Source organism: Photinus pyralis, unplaced genomic scaffold, assembly GCF_008802855.1.
Source record: "Photinus pyralis isolate 1611_PpyrPB1 unplaced genomic scaffold, Ppyr1.3 Ppyr1.4_LG2, whole genome shotgun sequence".
NCBI lineage: Eukaryota > Metazoa > Arthropoda > Insecta > Coleoptera > Lampyridae > Photinus > Photinus pyralis.
Genome location: NW_022170403.1, coordinates 52274908 through 52293526, shown reverse-complemented (window position 1 = coordinate 52293526; position 18619 = coordinate 52274908). Strand labels below are relative to the sequence as shown.

Below are 18619 nucleotides of genomic sequence, written 5' to 3'. Positions count from 1 at the left end.
TTTAAATACCACGGCCGGCGTTTGATTATTTTCGTAAAGGAGATGCCGGCGGAATGAGACTTGTATGCAAGATTTATAACTAACAAGAGCGCGATTCACTACTAACTTAACGTTTCTTTAAAAATCAACAACTCAAGCGAATACCTTAAATTTAAACAGACATTTATTGATGTTCGCGTATTAAAAATGCTCCATTTAACACGAGAAAAATGTAAATGGATGTATAATGAATACAAAGCATTGTTTTAAAGAGTAGAAATAGGGGAACTGAAATGTTAAGAACATCATATCGTTCAAGTATTTTTGGCCAACTATTTCTATGCTAATATATCCATTTTAAAAGTAGCATGTTTGCCCCAACCAGATTTTCTGAAGGGTAAATCGTTATTCGTTTTCGGCACATCGATTTATCATTGGTTTATCGCAAAATAAATGCAAATTAGTAGCCATATATAGCCGATACTAACTCAACTCCATGTAAAATCCCATAAGACGATTTTCAAATCTCCTGAAGGTCATCTTCCTCTGGCGGCGATTTTGAAAACTAGAGCTCTCAAAGGGTAACGACCTTAATGGAGCCTCTGGTAGTCACTTTGAGGTCAGCGATTTACCAGAGGGAGGGGATGTCTTAAGAGGGCGTGGTTAACTACTTGGGGGAATATAAAGTGGTCGGTTGTTAGACGTAATTGATAGACAGCAAGATGACAAAAACCACTGAATCAGTTGCGAGAAAAGCAAAGGTATCGCCAGTGTATATATCACAAAAGAAGAGGCTTGAGAAGTTACTCATAAATTTGAAAAAATTAAAGTGGGATATTGAAGTATTTCAATGCCAACGACAAATTAATAAGTTAAATTTAAAATGATTGATGTGTTGGAAGAAATTTCGCTTATGGAGTTTTCGGGCTGGAAGACCTTCTGTAGAGATTAATGGAAACTAAGGAGCTACCTATCTATAATTGAATATGTTTTGTGAAAAGTTACTCGCTAAACAAAGAATTTGTTACAATTTTTGTAAACATGCAACCAATAAATTTTGTTTGAATGCATCTAATTTAATTTGCCAAATCCATTAGGTATCTAAACCCACCTACCAAGTAAATATTAAGAAAATTAAGTAGTTTGAGAGTAAGTAGGAGTAAATGTGTTCCGGTTAAAGTACTTATTAATGGAAAGGCATAATGGTTAATGCACGGTGGATAATTTTTGAAGCCCTTTGTAATTTAGGGGAAGGAAAAAGCCGTCCCTACACTCAATGGAATTAACGAATTTAAACGAATCGTTCCAGATGTTATTGTGCACTTTTTGACCTTATTATCATAAATGTAGGTACTATGTAAAAATAGACATTTTATCTCCGCCTATAAGAATGTATTCTCAATCTTCTTTTCACCTTTATATTGGGAATATTAGAGTAGGTACTTAATTTTCATTAACGAGTTACATCTTTAAAACGTAATCCTAGTAAAAGTATATTTTGTCGTATTATAAGAAATTTTGATAAGGTACACGAACTTAATTGTACATTTATTCAGAAAAGTGGTACCTACTTTAAGTAAAGCACAATGTTAAACAATATTTTGTTTAAAAACTTTAAAAAAATTGCTCTGATGCCGTAAGTAAATTCAGCGGGATTTATTGCGGTGGTTTTCCATACAGCGAAAGCGAATGATATCACAATGCGAGAGCGGCTTCTAATGAGACAATGTACCACGGTCTATCGCTGTAAGCCGCCGAGTTCCCCTGAAACATACTCGTCTATTATAGGGAATGATGTTTAGCGCGGGCGACCGTAAAAGCGCGGTGTATTAAAAGTATACGGTCGGTACCTTATTAGAGAATGTATTAAGTCAATCTCATTAAGATCCGCCGTGTTCCCCAGCTACTCTCATTCTTCACATTTATGCAAAGATCGTGGAAGTTACACTTCTTTCTATGCGATCACCTACGTATTATGAACTGGTAAATCGAACTCTCATACCCAAACGAATTGAGTTGCTCGTTTTATCATTCTCAACATATGCAAGATCGTGGAAGTTAGCAGACTTTCTCTATGCGATCACTAATAAACTTACGATATTATGTACTGGTAAAATCGAACTCTCATATTCAGACGAATTATGAGTTGCTCGTTTTACTATGCTCCAGGTCCAGAGATTGTGGAAGTACGCTTTACGCTTCTTTCTATACGATTAACGTTAAATGGAACTATTTACTCTCATAGTTAATACTCAAGGAGGGAAGTTATGGGTTGCTCGTTTTACCATTTTAAATAAAATTATCCATCTAAACTACATTTATTATTTACAATTTGTTATTTCAAAAAATTAATAAATTTGTTCATATAAGTCATTTCTTCGCCCAGCCGTCGTTCGGTGAGGCGCGCTGCATCGAGCTCCTCTTCCAGCCTCCTCGTTGCCTTTTGCGCGTCTTCGTACCGCTGCATGTATTCAGGAGCCTTCTGTTGCAACCATGCAAGCGACGCCTTCGCCAATTCACGGGGTGTTGCAGGTTCAATCCATGAGGGAACGACGGCTGTTGGAAGTTGGATCGGTGGAATTATTTCTCCAGTTTCTGAAGGAGGCTGGGAGATCGTCTCATAGAAGCTTTGTTCGAACACCTCCCTCAGAAGCTTCATGTCCTTTTGTGCATGCCTGTAACAAAGAGAATAGGAATGTTAGAACTTTCTTTTCATTACACTTTCAAAATAACTTACTGAGATTGACCGACGGTACTCGTCTGTTGTTGTTGTGCTCCTTGTAGTCTGAAAGCAAAATAAATTCATAGAAGTCGTTTTTCTTTTAAGAGAATGCAACTTACTGCGGCTCTGCCGGTGGTGGTGGCGGTGGTATTATAATATGTTGTAGCACACGGGCGGTCCCCTCTGGAATACTGAAATAAATATTAAAGTTAGGTTAATTACACTTCTTTAATGCAACTTACTGTAACTGGTAACTTGTCGATTGCGGTGCTGTTTGAGCAGGCTGTAGGCTGGTGGTGGTTTGATAATGTCTGCAAATATAAGTTAAAGGTATTAAAAGTTTCTTCGGTGCGCTTTTAACTTACTGCATGTTATTGATGGTACCTTTTATGTTGTTGTCCACTCTAAAAGGAAAAAAATATTAATTTCATGTTATTTTGACAAAGTTAGGTTAATTACTCTTCTTCAATGCAACTTACTGTAACTGGTAACTTGTCGATTGCGGTGCTGTTTGAGCCGGCTGTAGGCTGGTGGTGGTTTGATAATGTCTGCAAATATAAATTAAAGGTATAAAAAAATACTTCGGTGCGCTTTTAACTTACTGCATGTTATTGACGGTGCCTTTTATGTTGTTGTCCACTCTAAAAGGAAAAAAAATATTAATTTCATGTTATTTTGGTATTGCGAATGTTTTACCTTTGGGGAGCGTACACGTGGTGGATGTTTCCATCCAACTGATCCAGCAACTCATCCAAGGTATTAAACGCGCTGTTTCTTAGATGAGTCGTTGTTGTTGTTATTCTAAAAAATAAAAGTTCATTTTAGTATCTTCATGAAATAATTGCACAAAAATCATATTTACCTCTCAGTTGGACCATCCTCGTCCACTAAATTAATGATAGCTTCTTGCGGAAGAGGTTTTTCGGCAGTTTTTGTATTTTTCGGTACTGTCGTTGTTGAAGAACTACCACTCGCTTTTGGTGCACTCTTTTTCGTAGATAATTTTACACGTTTTGCCGCCGACATGATAGCGATTTGCATCGAACTCTAAACTGATTCATGTAAGACATGTACGGGTATATACCGAGAATATTTTGTTAACGTTAGCATAAACTCTCCCGCGGGAACGTAAACTTTGCTCAGACGGGTTGACAGTCAAAGTCCACATCTGCCGATGAGAAAATTCTAAGTAACAGTAGGGCATGCACCTGAAGTAACCTTTCCATCTTTTTATGAAAGGGAATCCGTTTCTGTTCTCAGGTTTACACTTACGAGAAAATGTTAACGTTATCATAAACTCTCGTGGGAACGTAGACTTTTTCTCAGGCAGGTTGACGGTCAAAGCGCACACCTGCCGATAAGAAAATTCTAAGTAACAGAAAAAGTGGAGCATTCACCTGCAATAACATTTGCAATACACCTTATAAAGAGAATTTGTTCCTGTTCTCAGGTTCACTTACGTATACAGTATCATTCGAGCAGTATCTCAGTTGTGACATCTAGGATCGTGGTCAGCTAATCGCACTAGTGTCGGATAACTTATGAGTGCAACATTTCTAGGATTTACACAGATTAAAATCTTGGATAATTAAAACCCTTTGATCAGCATAGTAAGTATGGAATCTGTTTCGAGTATAAGCAGTGAGATCGTTAACCTAACCCGACATTCGGCAAATCTCTTAAAAAAGAAATCTGAAATTGTTAAACACATTTCAATCGCGAAAACCAACATTCGAATATTGCAAAGAGCTATTGTCAATCAAGTTCATTTCAATAATCCGAATGAAAATTCTTCGAGACTTGAATCTAATTTGGCGCTCTTGAAAAGCTATTTGGCTACGTTACAAGAGCGATTAAAGAATTTTTCCACGAAAAAAAGGGGTTGTGGGATCGATGTCATCAATAAAAGTCGATCACGTAAACTAGCGTGGTACACATTAGACTCCTGCTTCAATGGCCGTTTAATTACTGGTGTTATTGTTAATTTTGGTTATAAGGATCCCCTAATTTTTCTAAATCATGCGTACGATAGTTTTTTACGCCAAATTAAGATAGCGTTAGCAAGATCCATGTTAAAAGTAAACGTCATTTTAACTTGCAATTTTATTCATCCTCAAACTAGCATTATAGACTTGAAAACATTCCAGACCAAAAATGCTCCGATTGACATCGGTACTAATCTTAGGGAATGGTACAATGAAAACGTTTTCGATAAAATTCAAACAAAGTTGGAGAATTTCTCCGAAAAGAACTCTGGGTGGGCCTTATCGGATATAGTAAATCTGAAAATCAATATTAATCAGTACGTACCCATTAAGGGAGGGTTTTCAACATACGTCAAAGTTCCTCCTTTTATAGCCGCTAAGAGAGCAGTTATTAACGTAAAGAATAATGATCAGTTTTGTTTTCTGTGGTCAATAGTCGCAGCATTGCATCCCGTTAATAAAAATGCCGATAGAGTAAGTAGTTATCCTCATTTTGACCAAGTATTAAATCGTGGATCTATCAAATTCCCCATTAAACTAACAGATATTAAAAAATTTGAGAACATGAATGATATCTCCATTAACTTATATTGCATAGTTAAGAGAAATATATTTCCTTTTATGTTAAGTGGTAAAGTTGATAATAGAAAAACTATCAATTTATTGGTGTTGGTTTCTGATCAAAGGAATAAAGTCCTCAATACCAATAACTGTTACTATCATTTTGCATGGATTAAAAATATGTCAGCGTTGTTATCTTCCCAACTATCTCGTAGAGGACATAAGAAATTCTTCTGCAATATTTGTCTGAACCACTTTTCAACGAGTGATTTATTAGAAAAGCATACGCTTAAATGTCATCAAGTCAATAAGTGCTCCATTCGACTGCCTAATGACTCGGAAAGGATTCTAAAATTCACACATTATTCTAACATGGAGAAGGTGGCATTTACTATTTATTCAGACCTTGAGTGCATCTTGGAAAAATGTGATAAAGTCAATCTTCCAAATGCTAACACAACATTTTACCAAAAGCATACTCCCTTTAGTATTGCCTTTTACCTTAAGTGTTCGTATGATGAGTCGCTTTCGAAATTGTTTTCATACAGAGGACCTGATTGTATTCAATGGTTTATTAAACGATTGCGCGAGATTGCCGATTGGGCAAATGAAATTGTGAATACTATTGTTCCCATGGAAGTTCTTAGTCCTCATCAGATGCAAAACTATTTGAACGCTATAGTGTGTCACATTTGCGAGAAACCTTTTACCGAAGATCAAATTAAAGTACGCGATCACCATCATATGACGGGGCGGTACAGAGGGGCGGCTCACCAGGCATGTAATTTGAACTTTAACCACTCCCATGTTATACCAGTCGTTTTCCATAACTTAAGCGGATACGATGCCCATTTTTTTATTCGAGAACTCGCTATCGGCTTTCCTGGCGGAATTAAACTCTTACCTTTAAACAAAGAAAAATATATTTCTTTCACGAAGCATGTGCAGAACACTAACATAGATTTTCGATTTATCGATTCCTTTAGATTTATGAGCAGTAGTATAGATAAGCTATCTTCGTATTTAGATAATGAGCAGAAAACTATTACTAGAGCGCATTGTCGTAATGCAAATGAATTCCATTTGTTAACTCGAAAGGGAGTGTTTCCATATGATTACGTTGATTCGTGGGAGAAATTAAATGAGACAGTGTTACCAACTCGAGATGCATTTTTTAGTCAATTAAAAAATGAAGCTGTGAGCGAAGCGGACTATGAACATGCGAATCACATTTGGAACGCGTTCGAAATTAAAACCTTAGGTCAATATTCTGATCTCTATTTGATGACGGACGTTCTCCTTTTGGCGGATATCTTTGAAAATTTTAGGGAGACTTGTTTGCGTACCTATCGCTTAGATCCGTTACATTATTACACCGCCCCGGGTTTGGCATTTGACGCAATGCTTAAAGTCACCGACGTTAAATTAGAACTTTTAAGTGACATTGATCAAATGATGTTTATTGAAAGTGGTATAAGAGGAGGTGTAGCACAATGTTCAATGAGATACGCGAAGGCCAATAACCCGTACATGAAAGAAAAATATAATCCTAACCTGGAGACGACCTATTTAATGTATTATGATATTAATAACCTTTATGGTGCCTCAATGTGTGAATTCTTGCCTTGCAGCGATTTTTCCTTTGTAGATGACATTCAAAATTTAGATATTCTAAACCATCCTGATGATTCAGACGTTGGTTATATTGTAGACTGTGATTTAGAGTATCCTTTGGAATGCCACAGATTACATTCTGATTTACCTTTGGCCCCAGAGCATCTAGTGCCAAATAACTCAAAATTAAAGAAACTAATGCTTACCTTGTACCCAAAGCACAACTACGTAGTTCATTATAGAAATTTAAAGATGTACGTACAACATGGGTTAAAGTTGATAAAAATAAATAGAGTATTACAGTTTAAGCAATCACCGTGGCTGAAAAAGTATATTGAATTAAACACTCGCATGAGGCAACAAGCGAAAAATATGTTTGAAATAGAATTTTACAAATTAATGATTAATTGCGTCTATGGTAAACTTATGGAGAACGTGCGAAAATACAAAGATGTGAAACTATTAACCAAATGGGAGGGAAGGTATGGAGCCCGTGCGTATATAGCGAAGCCAAACTTTAGCAGTTGTACCATTTTTGATAAGGATATGGTTATAATAGAGATGGATAGGTTAGAGATATTTTTCAATAAACCAATATACGCGGGATTTGCCGTTTTAGATATATCAAAAACGTTTCTCTATGACTTTCATTATAACTACATTCTCAAACAGTTTAAAGATAAAACAAAACTTCTGTATACAGATACCGATAGCCTAATATACTATTTTACAGTTCCCAATATATACGAGAATATAAAAGATGATATACATCGATTTGATACCTCAAATTATGATATCAATAATGAATATGGGATTCCATTAGTCAATAAAAAAATCCCCGGTCTAATGAAAGATGAAAATCATGGACACATTATGACCGAATTCGTAGGACTTCGTGCTAAGATGTACGCTTATGAAGTAGAGGGAAAACTGACCAAAAAATCTAAAGGCTCGACATCGACTAGCATCAGAGAAATTACTCTAAATGATTACAAGAACGCTTTGTTTAACGTTCTAATTATAAAACGAAGTCAGCATCTTATTCGTTCAAAAAAACATACAGTATTTACGTTGAAGCAGGAGAAAGTAGTATTGAGTCCTCACGATGACAAACGTGTTATCTGTGCTAATAACATTGATACCCGTCCTTGGGGATTCAAATGTCATTGACAATGTCTCACAGCCCCTTTTTTACATTTCAGAATACATCCGCCACATCATGAACCATGAAAATTTGAAAATTCAGTTGGAGCATGAATTACATTACACTTCTGTTCCAGTTTATAAAAAATTCTTGAAACGAGCTCTTTTGGAAATTCCGTCCGTGCAAAATTATGCTTTAATTAATGAAATTTTACAGAACCTGGTCTTACCGGACGAATGTTTCAGTTGGTGTGCTACTTTTAGAAATATAAGTCCAGACAGTATTAGATTACTTGTAGATAGGAAGCTTGAACTAGATAAGTTAGTTGACTCTGTTATAAGTTCATCAAAAATTAGTGGCAATCAAATAGTAGATAGCTTACCATTAAATATCAAAATCTATATAACCAATTTACTTAATTCAAAGGCTGTTCATAGAAATATTATTTGTGTGATAAACGAAAGTATATGTGAATCTGCACAGTACGCTAATGTCAATGCTCTAGAAATGTTTATCGATATATGTATAGAGAAAAGTATCGAATGCAAATTTAACCCTTATGAAGATACTCGTCATAAACAAATTTACCGATGGATAATGGGAAATATACAAAAAGGAGAAGGTGATTCAAACGCAATTCTTGGCTGGACTTGTGGGCCAGATTCTGCAATCTGGCCATCCACCCAATTAATGGATTATAAGAAGACGTATGAGTTACTTTTAAAAATAATGAGTACAGATGATAGTGATAGGAAAAAAAAACCTGTAAAAAAATATGTTGTATGGTAAATAAAAGACTAAATGTTTTTATTGACTTTTTTATTTTACAACCAATAAGCTCACAACACAATGTTATTCTTATCAATCCAAGATCTTTCGTCTAATCCCCACCATTTGACATACACTTTATCTTTCTTCCGTCGTAGTACCTTTTCTACCAAGTATACGTCGGAATATTTTGCGCTTTGGAGTTCCTGCTCGTAGAATCCTCCAAGTATAGGTTTCCCGTTCATGTCTTCCAACAAATATGTCACAGGGTTGGTTATTTGTACTTTTACAATTTTGAATAGTTCACTAGACCAGTTGGATGTGTAGCCTTTAGCAAATATAGATTTAAACTTGCTAATTCGAACTACATCGCCAACATTAAATCGATATCTTTTGTTGAAAAGCTTGATGTGGTTGTAGACATTCAGCTGCGTGTCGACCTTTACTTCGATCGGCTTCATCCCCGTTGTTCGATGTTTACGATTATTGTATCCATTTGTGATCAATTCGATTGCATCAATCCATACATACTTTCCACGGAGACTAAACTGTCTGTATAAATAATTTTTGATCGTCCTAATTGTTCTTTCGGCTATGGCAGCCTTTTTTGTACTGTACGTGGAGTAGTGATTAATGCGTTCTTCCGTCATCAATTTGGCGAATGATTTGTTATAGAATTCCTTCCCAGCATCGGTCTGTAGATTTTGCGGTCTACGCCTGGTAGTTTTGAAAATATCTTGCATGGCTTTTGTTAACTCCTCGCCCGTTTTGGTCTTCAATCCTCTTGTCCACAAATATTTTGAGAAGCAATCGATAACTACCAGTATGTATTTGTAGCCTTTATTCTGTTTAGCGTAGGGTATGAATTCGGCCAAATCTGCTTGCCAAAGATCATCATACCCTTTAATAACGGTACGTCTACGTGGAAAGTTTTTGCGCGCAGCTTTATGTAGCTCATTTACCACCTGCTGCATCCTTTATTACTTTATGCAATGTTTCTTTGACCGCTTTCAGCTCTTCCTCTAGTACCTCCACGTAATTGCGAAGACCGTCTACAGGTGCTTTCGCAATCTGCATATAATATGTGAAAAATCCCTTATTTATGGCATCGCCGTCGTCTATTGGTTCGCCTACATTCATTAACCGGTTTTCGTTGAGATTTAGTCTTGTTGATAGGTAGTGTTGTAAGGTTAGGGCATCATGTCGTTCAATAGGATCCGCAACATTACTTAGTCTCTTATTTTCCACATTTATCGTATCGTCAGTAATGGAAAATTTTGTCTTTAGCAGTTTTCCAAATTGAGCATGGGTATGCGAACGTCCGAATTTATCCATGGTGAATGTAATCAAAAAGACTGAAAAGGGGTATTTATACTAGTTGACGTAAAAATCGCTGCGTGGGCTTTTGTATGTAACCCTCCTCGTACATCTCTTCCACGATTGATATTATGTCATTTTTTACATCAGTGTTGCCGGCCATTTTTTCACCCCATAAAACCTCTAAATCACGAATCAATTCATGTACGCTATTCCAGTATTTGTATTCGATCGGTCGATCGACTTCCTTGAATAGAGTAATACCGCTTCCGGATTTCGTACGCCCCCTCTTCGCATCTTCCTCCTCCTTTAATAGAGGCTTTATTATGAGCGTATACTTTTTGCTCTTATTGCCACGAATCTGCTCGGTGGGATCGTAATTGCGCCGTGCGACATGAGTTGCTATTATTATCTGCTTATAGTTACTTCTATCCTGATTGGATACTAGCGATTCATCCGGCTCATTCATAATGATAAGTTCGTATAGACCTGCTGTACCCTTATATCGAACGCCATTAATCATTAAATCGTCACCATTAATCATCACCGGTGTGTTGCCCATTGTCCACTTATCAGTCTCAACATTATAATGAATTCCAAAGGTTGTGTCAATTGCATTACTCGTATCTCTTATCATGCGCTCGACGTATATACGCGGTAGGTGGTTGTATTGTTCCAAAAAAGCTTGCGAACCTTGCATATCGAGTAATGAAGCAGATGATGATGCGATAGAGGACACTTCTTCTTCTTCCTCTGGTTGATGCTCTCCTATCACTGTACTCTGTAGAAATGATGGGGGCTGTCTCAATGATGGTGTAGCCGTGGGGCGAAAAGGTCTAACCATTGGGCTAATATCGGTTGGTGGATATTTTTGGAAGTAGGGAAGTCTAGCCAGAGGACTAATCTCGGTAAGTGAAGAGGGCCTTCGTCTCGCTCGCGAGTAATAAGGTATCGCAGGCGTTGAACGGTGTGGTGGCGACTTTCTTTTTGCGGGTGATAAACGTTTGGAAGGTGATGTAAATACTTCATCCTCTGGCTCCTCCTTTTTCGTTACCACCGATGGCAGTGGTTCGATTTTCTTTACGATCTGGGATAGCGGTTGAATTAGTGGTTTATACGTTCGTACAAATTCCAGTTCTCTAATAGAACGATCCGCTTTGAGACGATTGTACTTTTGTTGTATCGCTTTACGAGCCTGAACTATTCGTCTTTTCAAGGCCATCTCCTTATTATCCATGATGCGATCAAGGGAACAGGTAACAGATAAACAGGGGGAACAGGGGACCTATTTCTTGATAAGCTGTTTATTTTTGGAAGCTGTTGACTTGACAGCCGTTTATTTCCAACTGAACAATAAACACGGTCTCATGGTATTATATAGTGATCGAAACCTTTCCTGAAGCGACCGTTTTGCACATCTGCATCCTTATTGATCACCATAAAGCCATACGGAGTTCGCCAACTTTCCGAGCACATCTCTCGGAACAGCGGCATAGTTACAATGGGAGCGACGTGATCTTCATAAATGTGTCGCAAATTCAAGTCGTCCTGCTCGAATAGGACAATTAAGTTAGCATTATCTCTAATCAATTGTTTAGGAATTTTAGAATACGTCTGACCCAAGTAGAAACAATCGATAGCGTTATGTCTACCCATGGAAAAGTACGCTCTAATGTTATCCTGTTTTTCACAAGCGATATCGTCAAAGATAAAAATTGAATTAGGTTTGGCCGCATTTGGTTCCATAATGTCGGAATTCTCGCTAAATGTGAAGAAGCCAATATCCTTCATCGGCTGCAGAATTTCCCCCAAAAGTTTATATTTCTCTTGATTCAATGATTTGGAATAGACGTACACGTGTTTGAAGCGTAGACCATTGGGCTCAGTTAACAGACTGAGCATCGTATTTGTTTTACCACAATTAGACGGCCCGCAGATTAAGCATCTTACGCTATTTGGAAGTAACTCGCCATGTTTTTTGCCCTCTACATTTGTCGTTATAAAGGTATCCAGATTTTGAATGGACAGCTTATGCTTCTGCGTCACAACCTTCATTTTAGACGGTTGAAATAAAACTACGAACATTTTCGTCAATACATTTTATTTATACATTAAAAAAAATACAACTTATAGTTTTTTCACTTCTCCAGTCAAAGGATTGTATTGAACTAGTGCATCGTGCAGGATCAGACAATAAGCAACAGTTCCCGCCTCGAAGGCCTCCATCGACTCCCATTTCCAGCTTAACATCTACCGTTGAATGCTTCAGAGATTCGTTTTGTTTTGAACAGTCTAGCACAAAGATTGGACAACTTTTAAAATACAAATAGTCAAACAGAGCGTCTTGCTCATCCTTGGCATAATAATCTCGTCGAAAGTTTACATAGTTTTGATATGCCGTTATGTACTTATTTGCATTAAAATCTAAATGCATCGCTTCGTACGGATAACTTTCAGAGTTGAGATGCAATTTTAGGTTTCGAATTTTGACGTTATCGAAGTCGCCCGCTCTTGTCTCATGCGAAAACTTCTTCCCGCTACGTTGAAATGCCACAATTGCCCATCGCGGTTTTTCTAATTGAGTTGAGGTCTTGATTGGCCATATATCCGACTGTGCCTGTTTCAGTGCGGGTAATTCGTACAGTTCCCACTGTCGAAAAGGTATTGTAATTGTTGCACCCTTATTAATCCGTTCGTATAGACCGATTTTGGCACTGTCGCTAACTGTCACGTGCGGAACTTTCCATTGAATTTTGGTTAACGATATTACTGCATCGTTGGCGGTTCCCATGTAACAATCGGTATCGCTTCTAGCTCGAATTAGCACCAATTCTTGTCGCATGTTTACAATAACTTGACGATAATCCTCCATGCTTCCGAATAAATGTTTTAGCGGTATACAGACAGCGAAATGTTTTTCTTTGTTGCTTTTGTTGTAATCTACTTGAACGGATTCGTTTGTGGGTGACCATCCCAAATGCTGCATTCCTTTGCTTTCAGTAGACGTATACGATATGTATCCTTTCAGAGAGGATGTAATTCCAGGATTCCTACACACATCTACTTTTTGTCCTCCCAACTCGTAGCGAATTTCCTCGAAAAGGAATGGAGCGAAATTATTTGTTAGGTTGCATGTTTTTGCAATGGCACCCTCTTCTTGTGACTGACTCCATTCAATTTTTCCTTCTATGTACAAGAAGCTATCGTACGTGGCGGTTATCAGTTCTTGATTTTGAATTAATATACGGATTTCACTGGAAAGCCCAAAATTCGAAGATCCTCCGTATGGGAGATAGGTGTGAATATCGGACTTGATTATGGTCTCATCAAAACGTGCGTTTTGAAAGACGTTTAACGAGTCTGCAGCCGCCGCCATTTTGCACTTTTAGACCAATGGATTCCAAGAAATATTTTTCTGCAGGCGTTAATGTGCCCGGGCCCTGTCCCGATTGAGAATAAGTCGATTTCCGGTTACCTCGGTTATTTATAGTATTGAGGAAAGATGGCAGTGGACCTTGATTAATACGTAACCCCATATTCTTTTAACTCTAATCGTACTGTAAAAGGCTCACTTGCACCGAAATCAATTGGTTCACCCTTTTGATTTGTCAGCTTTATAGTTATATTGCTAATTCTACTGGTATTTACTTGCAAATATTGAGTATTACTGGGAATTTTATCTAAGCGGTAACCCGGTGGAACAGAAACGTCTATTTCATAAAGTACTTTAGCGGGATTTCCGTTGCGATAGGATAGGATAAGATTGCACTCTATGTGAATGTTGGTATGTTTAATGATTTGTATATCTAAAGCAGATGTATGTAGAACGTTCGCTTCCAATATCTTCGATTCGAAACCGATCATGCGTCCTATGCAGTCTCTTGGAGTAAAATCTATATCAAAGTCGCAGCTAAGTTCGCACTTGAGCGTATTGTTATTTGTACGTAAACTAAAGCGATTTGGAATGCGAGCTTTTATATACGCGCTTAGCTCTTCCAACTCGTATGCACCGTGAGGAATTCCTATTCCGTGGGAATTATCACCTCTCCTAATATAGAATTTATCGTTTCCCGCGTGAATATTTCTAATACTGTTACAGCCATAGAAACCGACCACCCCTATTACGTACAATTTCTCGGATGGAAGTTCTATGGGTGGATAAAAATCATGACTGGCTGTATTTCCAACGCCCTCTATGCTGAAGGTTGTCGACATTATGACTACAGGTACCGAGATAAAATGCGTGTTATTTATACAGAAATTTTAAGCACAGATGACCGCAATTCGTTGTTCCAAATTGTTGCTCTTGCCCGTAATTATAATAAATTTTACAGTCGCGGAAATACTCAATCACTTCTCGTGGTGGTGGAATATTACCGAAACTATCATAGTACCACACTCGTTCACCACGTTTTTTATAAGACACCCAATGAGTGCCACGCCCTCGTTGGTTATCTAAATTAATAACACCGGATTCATTTTTCCATGGCGATATAGGCATACTATCTCGCATAAACACATCCCTAAAGTATGGTACACACCCTCTTGCATGCTTACGTAGATCTACATCTGTCAACGGCCGCTTGGGCAATTTTTGAAGTTTTTTTTTTTCGTAAATGCAAGGCTAAACTGCCTCCCGATTTGTAAGGTTTCAAGTACAGCGCACCGCCACTTTTATTTCCTATAGCGATCGATTCCATCGTGCGATTATGGCGTGATGTTTCATCTAGCATTTTACGAGCGTCACGGGATGCATTAACTGCTTTAGCAATGCCTGCAGCACCGCCGGCTAAAGCTCCAACTGCTGACAGACCAGCAAATAGGGGTATCAGGAATGGTAAAAACCCTCCCTGTTTTGGTATGGGAATTACTCTAGGCACGCTTACATTTTTCCTACCACCTAAACTTTTTACTGCCATATTTGCTGCCGTAACAGCTGACTTTATTATATCCACAGTATTGCCGCTTTTCCTCATTTTCTTAGCAATCTTCCTACGCAAGTTCAATAAACTGCTCTTCTTCCCCTTAACTCCCATCCCCAACTTTCGTTTCACTTTCATAATGGTGCCTACTGTAAGAGCGGCAGCTCGTTCACCTAACTTTGCGTTGGAAGCTTTTAACCGTTCCCAAGCTTTCCGCTCTAAAACGCGATCTGCTTGATGTCGTCTTTCCAAGTCTTGGTTATCCCTATAGCTAATGTCGTGCTCTTTGCACTGAGCGTCTAGCGGGTTTATTCCGGGATCGCCTCGCTTTAACCTTTTATCTAATTTAGTGCCAGGTCCGCAATACTGATAGCCTGGAATATGTAGCTCAACTGGAAGTTTGTTTATGAGAGTATTAACCAAGCCACTCCCACCCGTACACTTCCGCTTCCGATTCAACATTGTTGACGTGTAGCAATTGGTTGCGATATTTATAGAAAACCATCCATCAAAAGAAAATGCTCAAATAAAGTAATAACGTTTACTGAGGTCGATATATGTGATACATTAAATAAGTAGGTCGATAGTGTAGGATTTCCATCATGCAAACTGTATTATGAGAATTTACATTGTACTTATAATTTAACACATTCTCAATATCGCGATAGATGTCATCGTTGTCCCCATCGTCACCAAATTCCATTTTCCGAAAGTGTCGATAGTTATTCACCTCTTCAATGATGTTTTGATAGAAAGAGGGCAGCGCGTAAGATTCCAATAATTCTAGTCGATAATTGATAATATCTTTTAGGTTGAAAAACTCTTCAATGTCGTTCTTGTTCATTGTGCAGGAATGGTTCCCGCGTCGAATTGTCACACTCTTTAACATTCTCTCAGCATCCTTCACCGATTGCCAATTATAAAAAATTGTAATATTGTTAGTAAGTGATTCAGAACTTTCCTCATATTCGATATCTTCCTCTTCTTTAACATTAGACCAATTAATACGACCTTCAATTTCATGCGATCGAAGAAATTTCATTTCAAGGTATGTTTGCCACCTTAGAAGCGTTTCCCAATCCTCCTTCACCATCACTATAGCATCGTCGGAGGAGCAAGCGATTCGTAGAACTGGTGTAAGGTTAAGGTGTGTACTGTAACCTACTTCAGCGAACTGACCATCGAGGAGATCGTACGAAGTACAATCGATTAAACGTTCTTCGATCACTTTATTATGTATATTTTCAATGTGGGGAGGCGAGGGAGTATCATCATCATCATCATCTCCGTTGCGATTACAACACCAACACGAACACGTAAAGTAGTTATTATTGAAGCTATTTTTGGTATCCATGTTCACTGATTTCATAAGAACCACACACCTAGACGACTATGACGAAACTGAGGTATTTCATGATGAAGTGCATACTTTATTATGAAATGAAAAACTATTTCGTATATTATGTTTATTTTTAGACTTCCTTATTTACACAATTTCTATATTTACATAAACTTTAAATTAGTCGTTTGCCCAGCAGATCCAGCACTCGCTATGTATATATCCTTATTGGCTATAGAGGCTCTGAATGTTCCAAGACGATTGTCCTCTTTAAAGTAGTTGTAGAAACGCAAGGGTAGAACACATTTGAAATTTGCAGTCTCCACCACTATCCGGTCACCAAACTTTGTGTTTATTGTATCTATGCTTACGATTCTGTATTTCTCGCCCTCCTCCATGTCCTTCACGTTTTTGAACGGTTTACAGAAAGTCGTATTGTTTAGCGCATCAAGATCCATTTTAACTACTTCGCGTACACTTTTGGAATGATTTCAAGCACTACTACAGTCTCACTTATATCGCTAAAATTATGGAGGGGAGAGTCTGTTATGATAAACTTTATCACGATGACTCTGCTCTAATACAGGAGACAGAACTCGACTAATTTGTTCGATTTTACTCCGGAAACGAAATCTATCGAGCGCTGCGGTTTCCCATGGTCCTTTTCGCGCTTCACGGTAAGCAAACGACCACGTTAGCATCTTATACACACAATTCAGTGATTCATCAATTGCAACCGTCTTCTTCATTGTCAGGAGGATTTATCCACTCACTTAGTTCATTACTAAATTGCTCCAACTGAGCGTCCTTCAATCTGCGTATAACACATCTCTCACATATTTTAAAGTTTAAATAACTGTCACAAATCTTTTCACCTAACTCATACTTGTTAGCGATGGCCAGACACTCTTCTACACTGTATTCCCCGTTCCCGTACACGGATTCATGTTCAGCGTCAAATACTAACGCTGAGAAGAGTTGCCTGAGGCGTTCAACTGCCGTTACAAAGTCGCTTGCTTTGGTCCATGCCTGTTCAGCATACGCTATCCATGCCATGATTACTATTATTCAATACACCTGAATGTCGGAAATTTATAATCGCTACTCCCCTCCAAAGTCCGGAGATCAATGATTCACCCTCCACCCCACCGTTCAACGTTGTAGGGTCCGTTAACCTCTCCACATTGAATCGTATGATATTTACTTGATTTTCAATGCATAGGTTCGTTAACCTTCGTAATTAAGGTCATTAACCTTTGTGACCTCTATTTAGTTTTCAAAGTCACCGCTAGAGAGCGAGGCAGATGACCTTCAGGAGATTTGAAAATCGTCTTATGGGATTTTACATGGAGTTGAGTTAGTATCGGCTATATATGGCTACTGACAAACGTTCCCGGTTCTTTACATGCTTGCAATCCATGAACACAAGGATTAGCTGTCCTAAAAAACTACACCTAGAGCTTTTAATTTCGCTGGAGGATTTTTTACCGTGCGTCAGTAGATTTCAATCTGCAGCTTCAGGATTTATTTTCTCCCTATCATTGTAAGGAGGGCGTTCCGACCTTATTATTATGTCTTAGAGATATCATACACAAATGTTGATTGCTAATGACTAGGCCATTTTTTTCCGAGGTTGTCTACCCACTTTGGCGCTAACTAGCCATTTCTACATGTGTTTCACGGCCAGTTGCACAAAAAAATAATCCAGGATTATTGTTTAATCCGGTATTAAGACATTTGATTGGCTTTATATTGCAATAGGCAGCCAATCAAATGTCAAAATTCTCGTTTAAACTCAGATTTGGCAAATAATCTAGGATTTTGATTATAATTCGCGTTCCTGCAATCGGGTGTTTTAGCTCCAGTTGTATAATTAGCTACAAGGAATTAAATCACATAACGTTTTAATGGCACTCAGGAATCCCTTAAGTGCCCTTTGAGTGTTGCTAAGCGGGTATGTCATCTACGATTTATATGACTGGACTATTTAGCTTCTCGCCATGCGCAAGACGGACAAATAATGGTTAGCTTTCTAATTTAAAGGATAAAAGGGAAGGTGGGATTAACCCCGGGACTTATTAACTCCACTCCATTCTCGCGCTTCCGATACCCACACAAAGTCCAATTTCTGGCTTATTTCTGACCTTTTATTTAGTCGCTGATCGGATGCTAGCTGTGTAACCGATTTTATCTTTTTTGGGAGAGGGGCAGGTAATTAATTAGAGTTTTTGACCCTAAAATATGCACAACTGTGATCAATTTCCAATT

At 38.1% G+C, this 18619-nt stretch overlaps 2 protein-coding genes across 5 annotated transcripts; one reads left to right on the top strand and one right to left on the bottom strand.

Moving 5' to 3' along the window:
• Positions 1-2290: 2290 nt before the first annotated feature.
• Positions 2291-4296, bottom strand: LOC116164295. 4 transcript variants are annotated; one of them, XM_031478447.1, is made up of 10 exons: positions 3920-4296; positions 3564-3869; positions 3398-3502; positions 3304-3342; positions 3181-3249; positions 3067-3105; positions 2944-3012; positions 2821-2892; positions 2717-2764; positions 2291-2654 (listed from the first exon to the last, which is right to left on the bottom strand). In XM_031478447.1, exons 2-10 carry the CDS (start codon positions 3740-3742, stop codon positions 2315-2317), a joined length of 960 nt encoding a protein of 319 aa, XP_031334307.1. In that variant the 5' UTR covers positions 3743-3869; positions 3920-4296; the 3' UTR covers positions 2291-2314. The 4 variants fall into 4 exon arrangements, with proteins under 4 accessions (XP_031334307.1, XP_031334305.1, XP_031334304.1 ...); XM_031478445.1 differs by having other exon boundaries at positions 3564-4098; positions 4162-4296; XM_031478444.1 differs by having other exon boundaries at positions 3564-4296.
• A 1323-nt stretch (positions 4297-5619) lies between these two features.
• Positions 5620-8031, top strand: LOC116164096. Its single transcript, XM_031478222.1, has one exon. It carries the CDS (start codon positions 5620-5622, stop codon positions 8029-8031), a length of 2412 nt encoding a protein of 803 aa, XP_031334082.1.
• The last annotated feature ends 10588 nt before the right edge of the window (positions 8032-18619 follow it).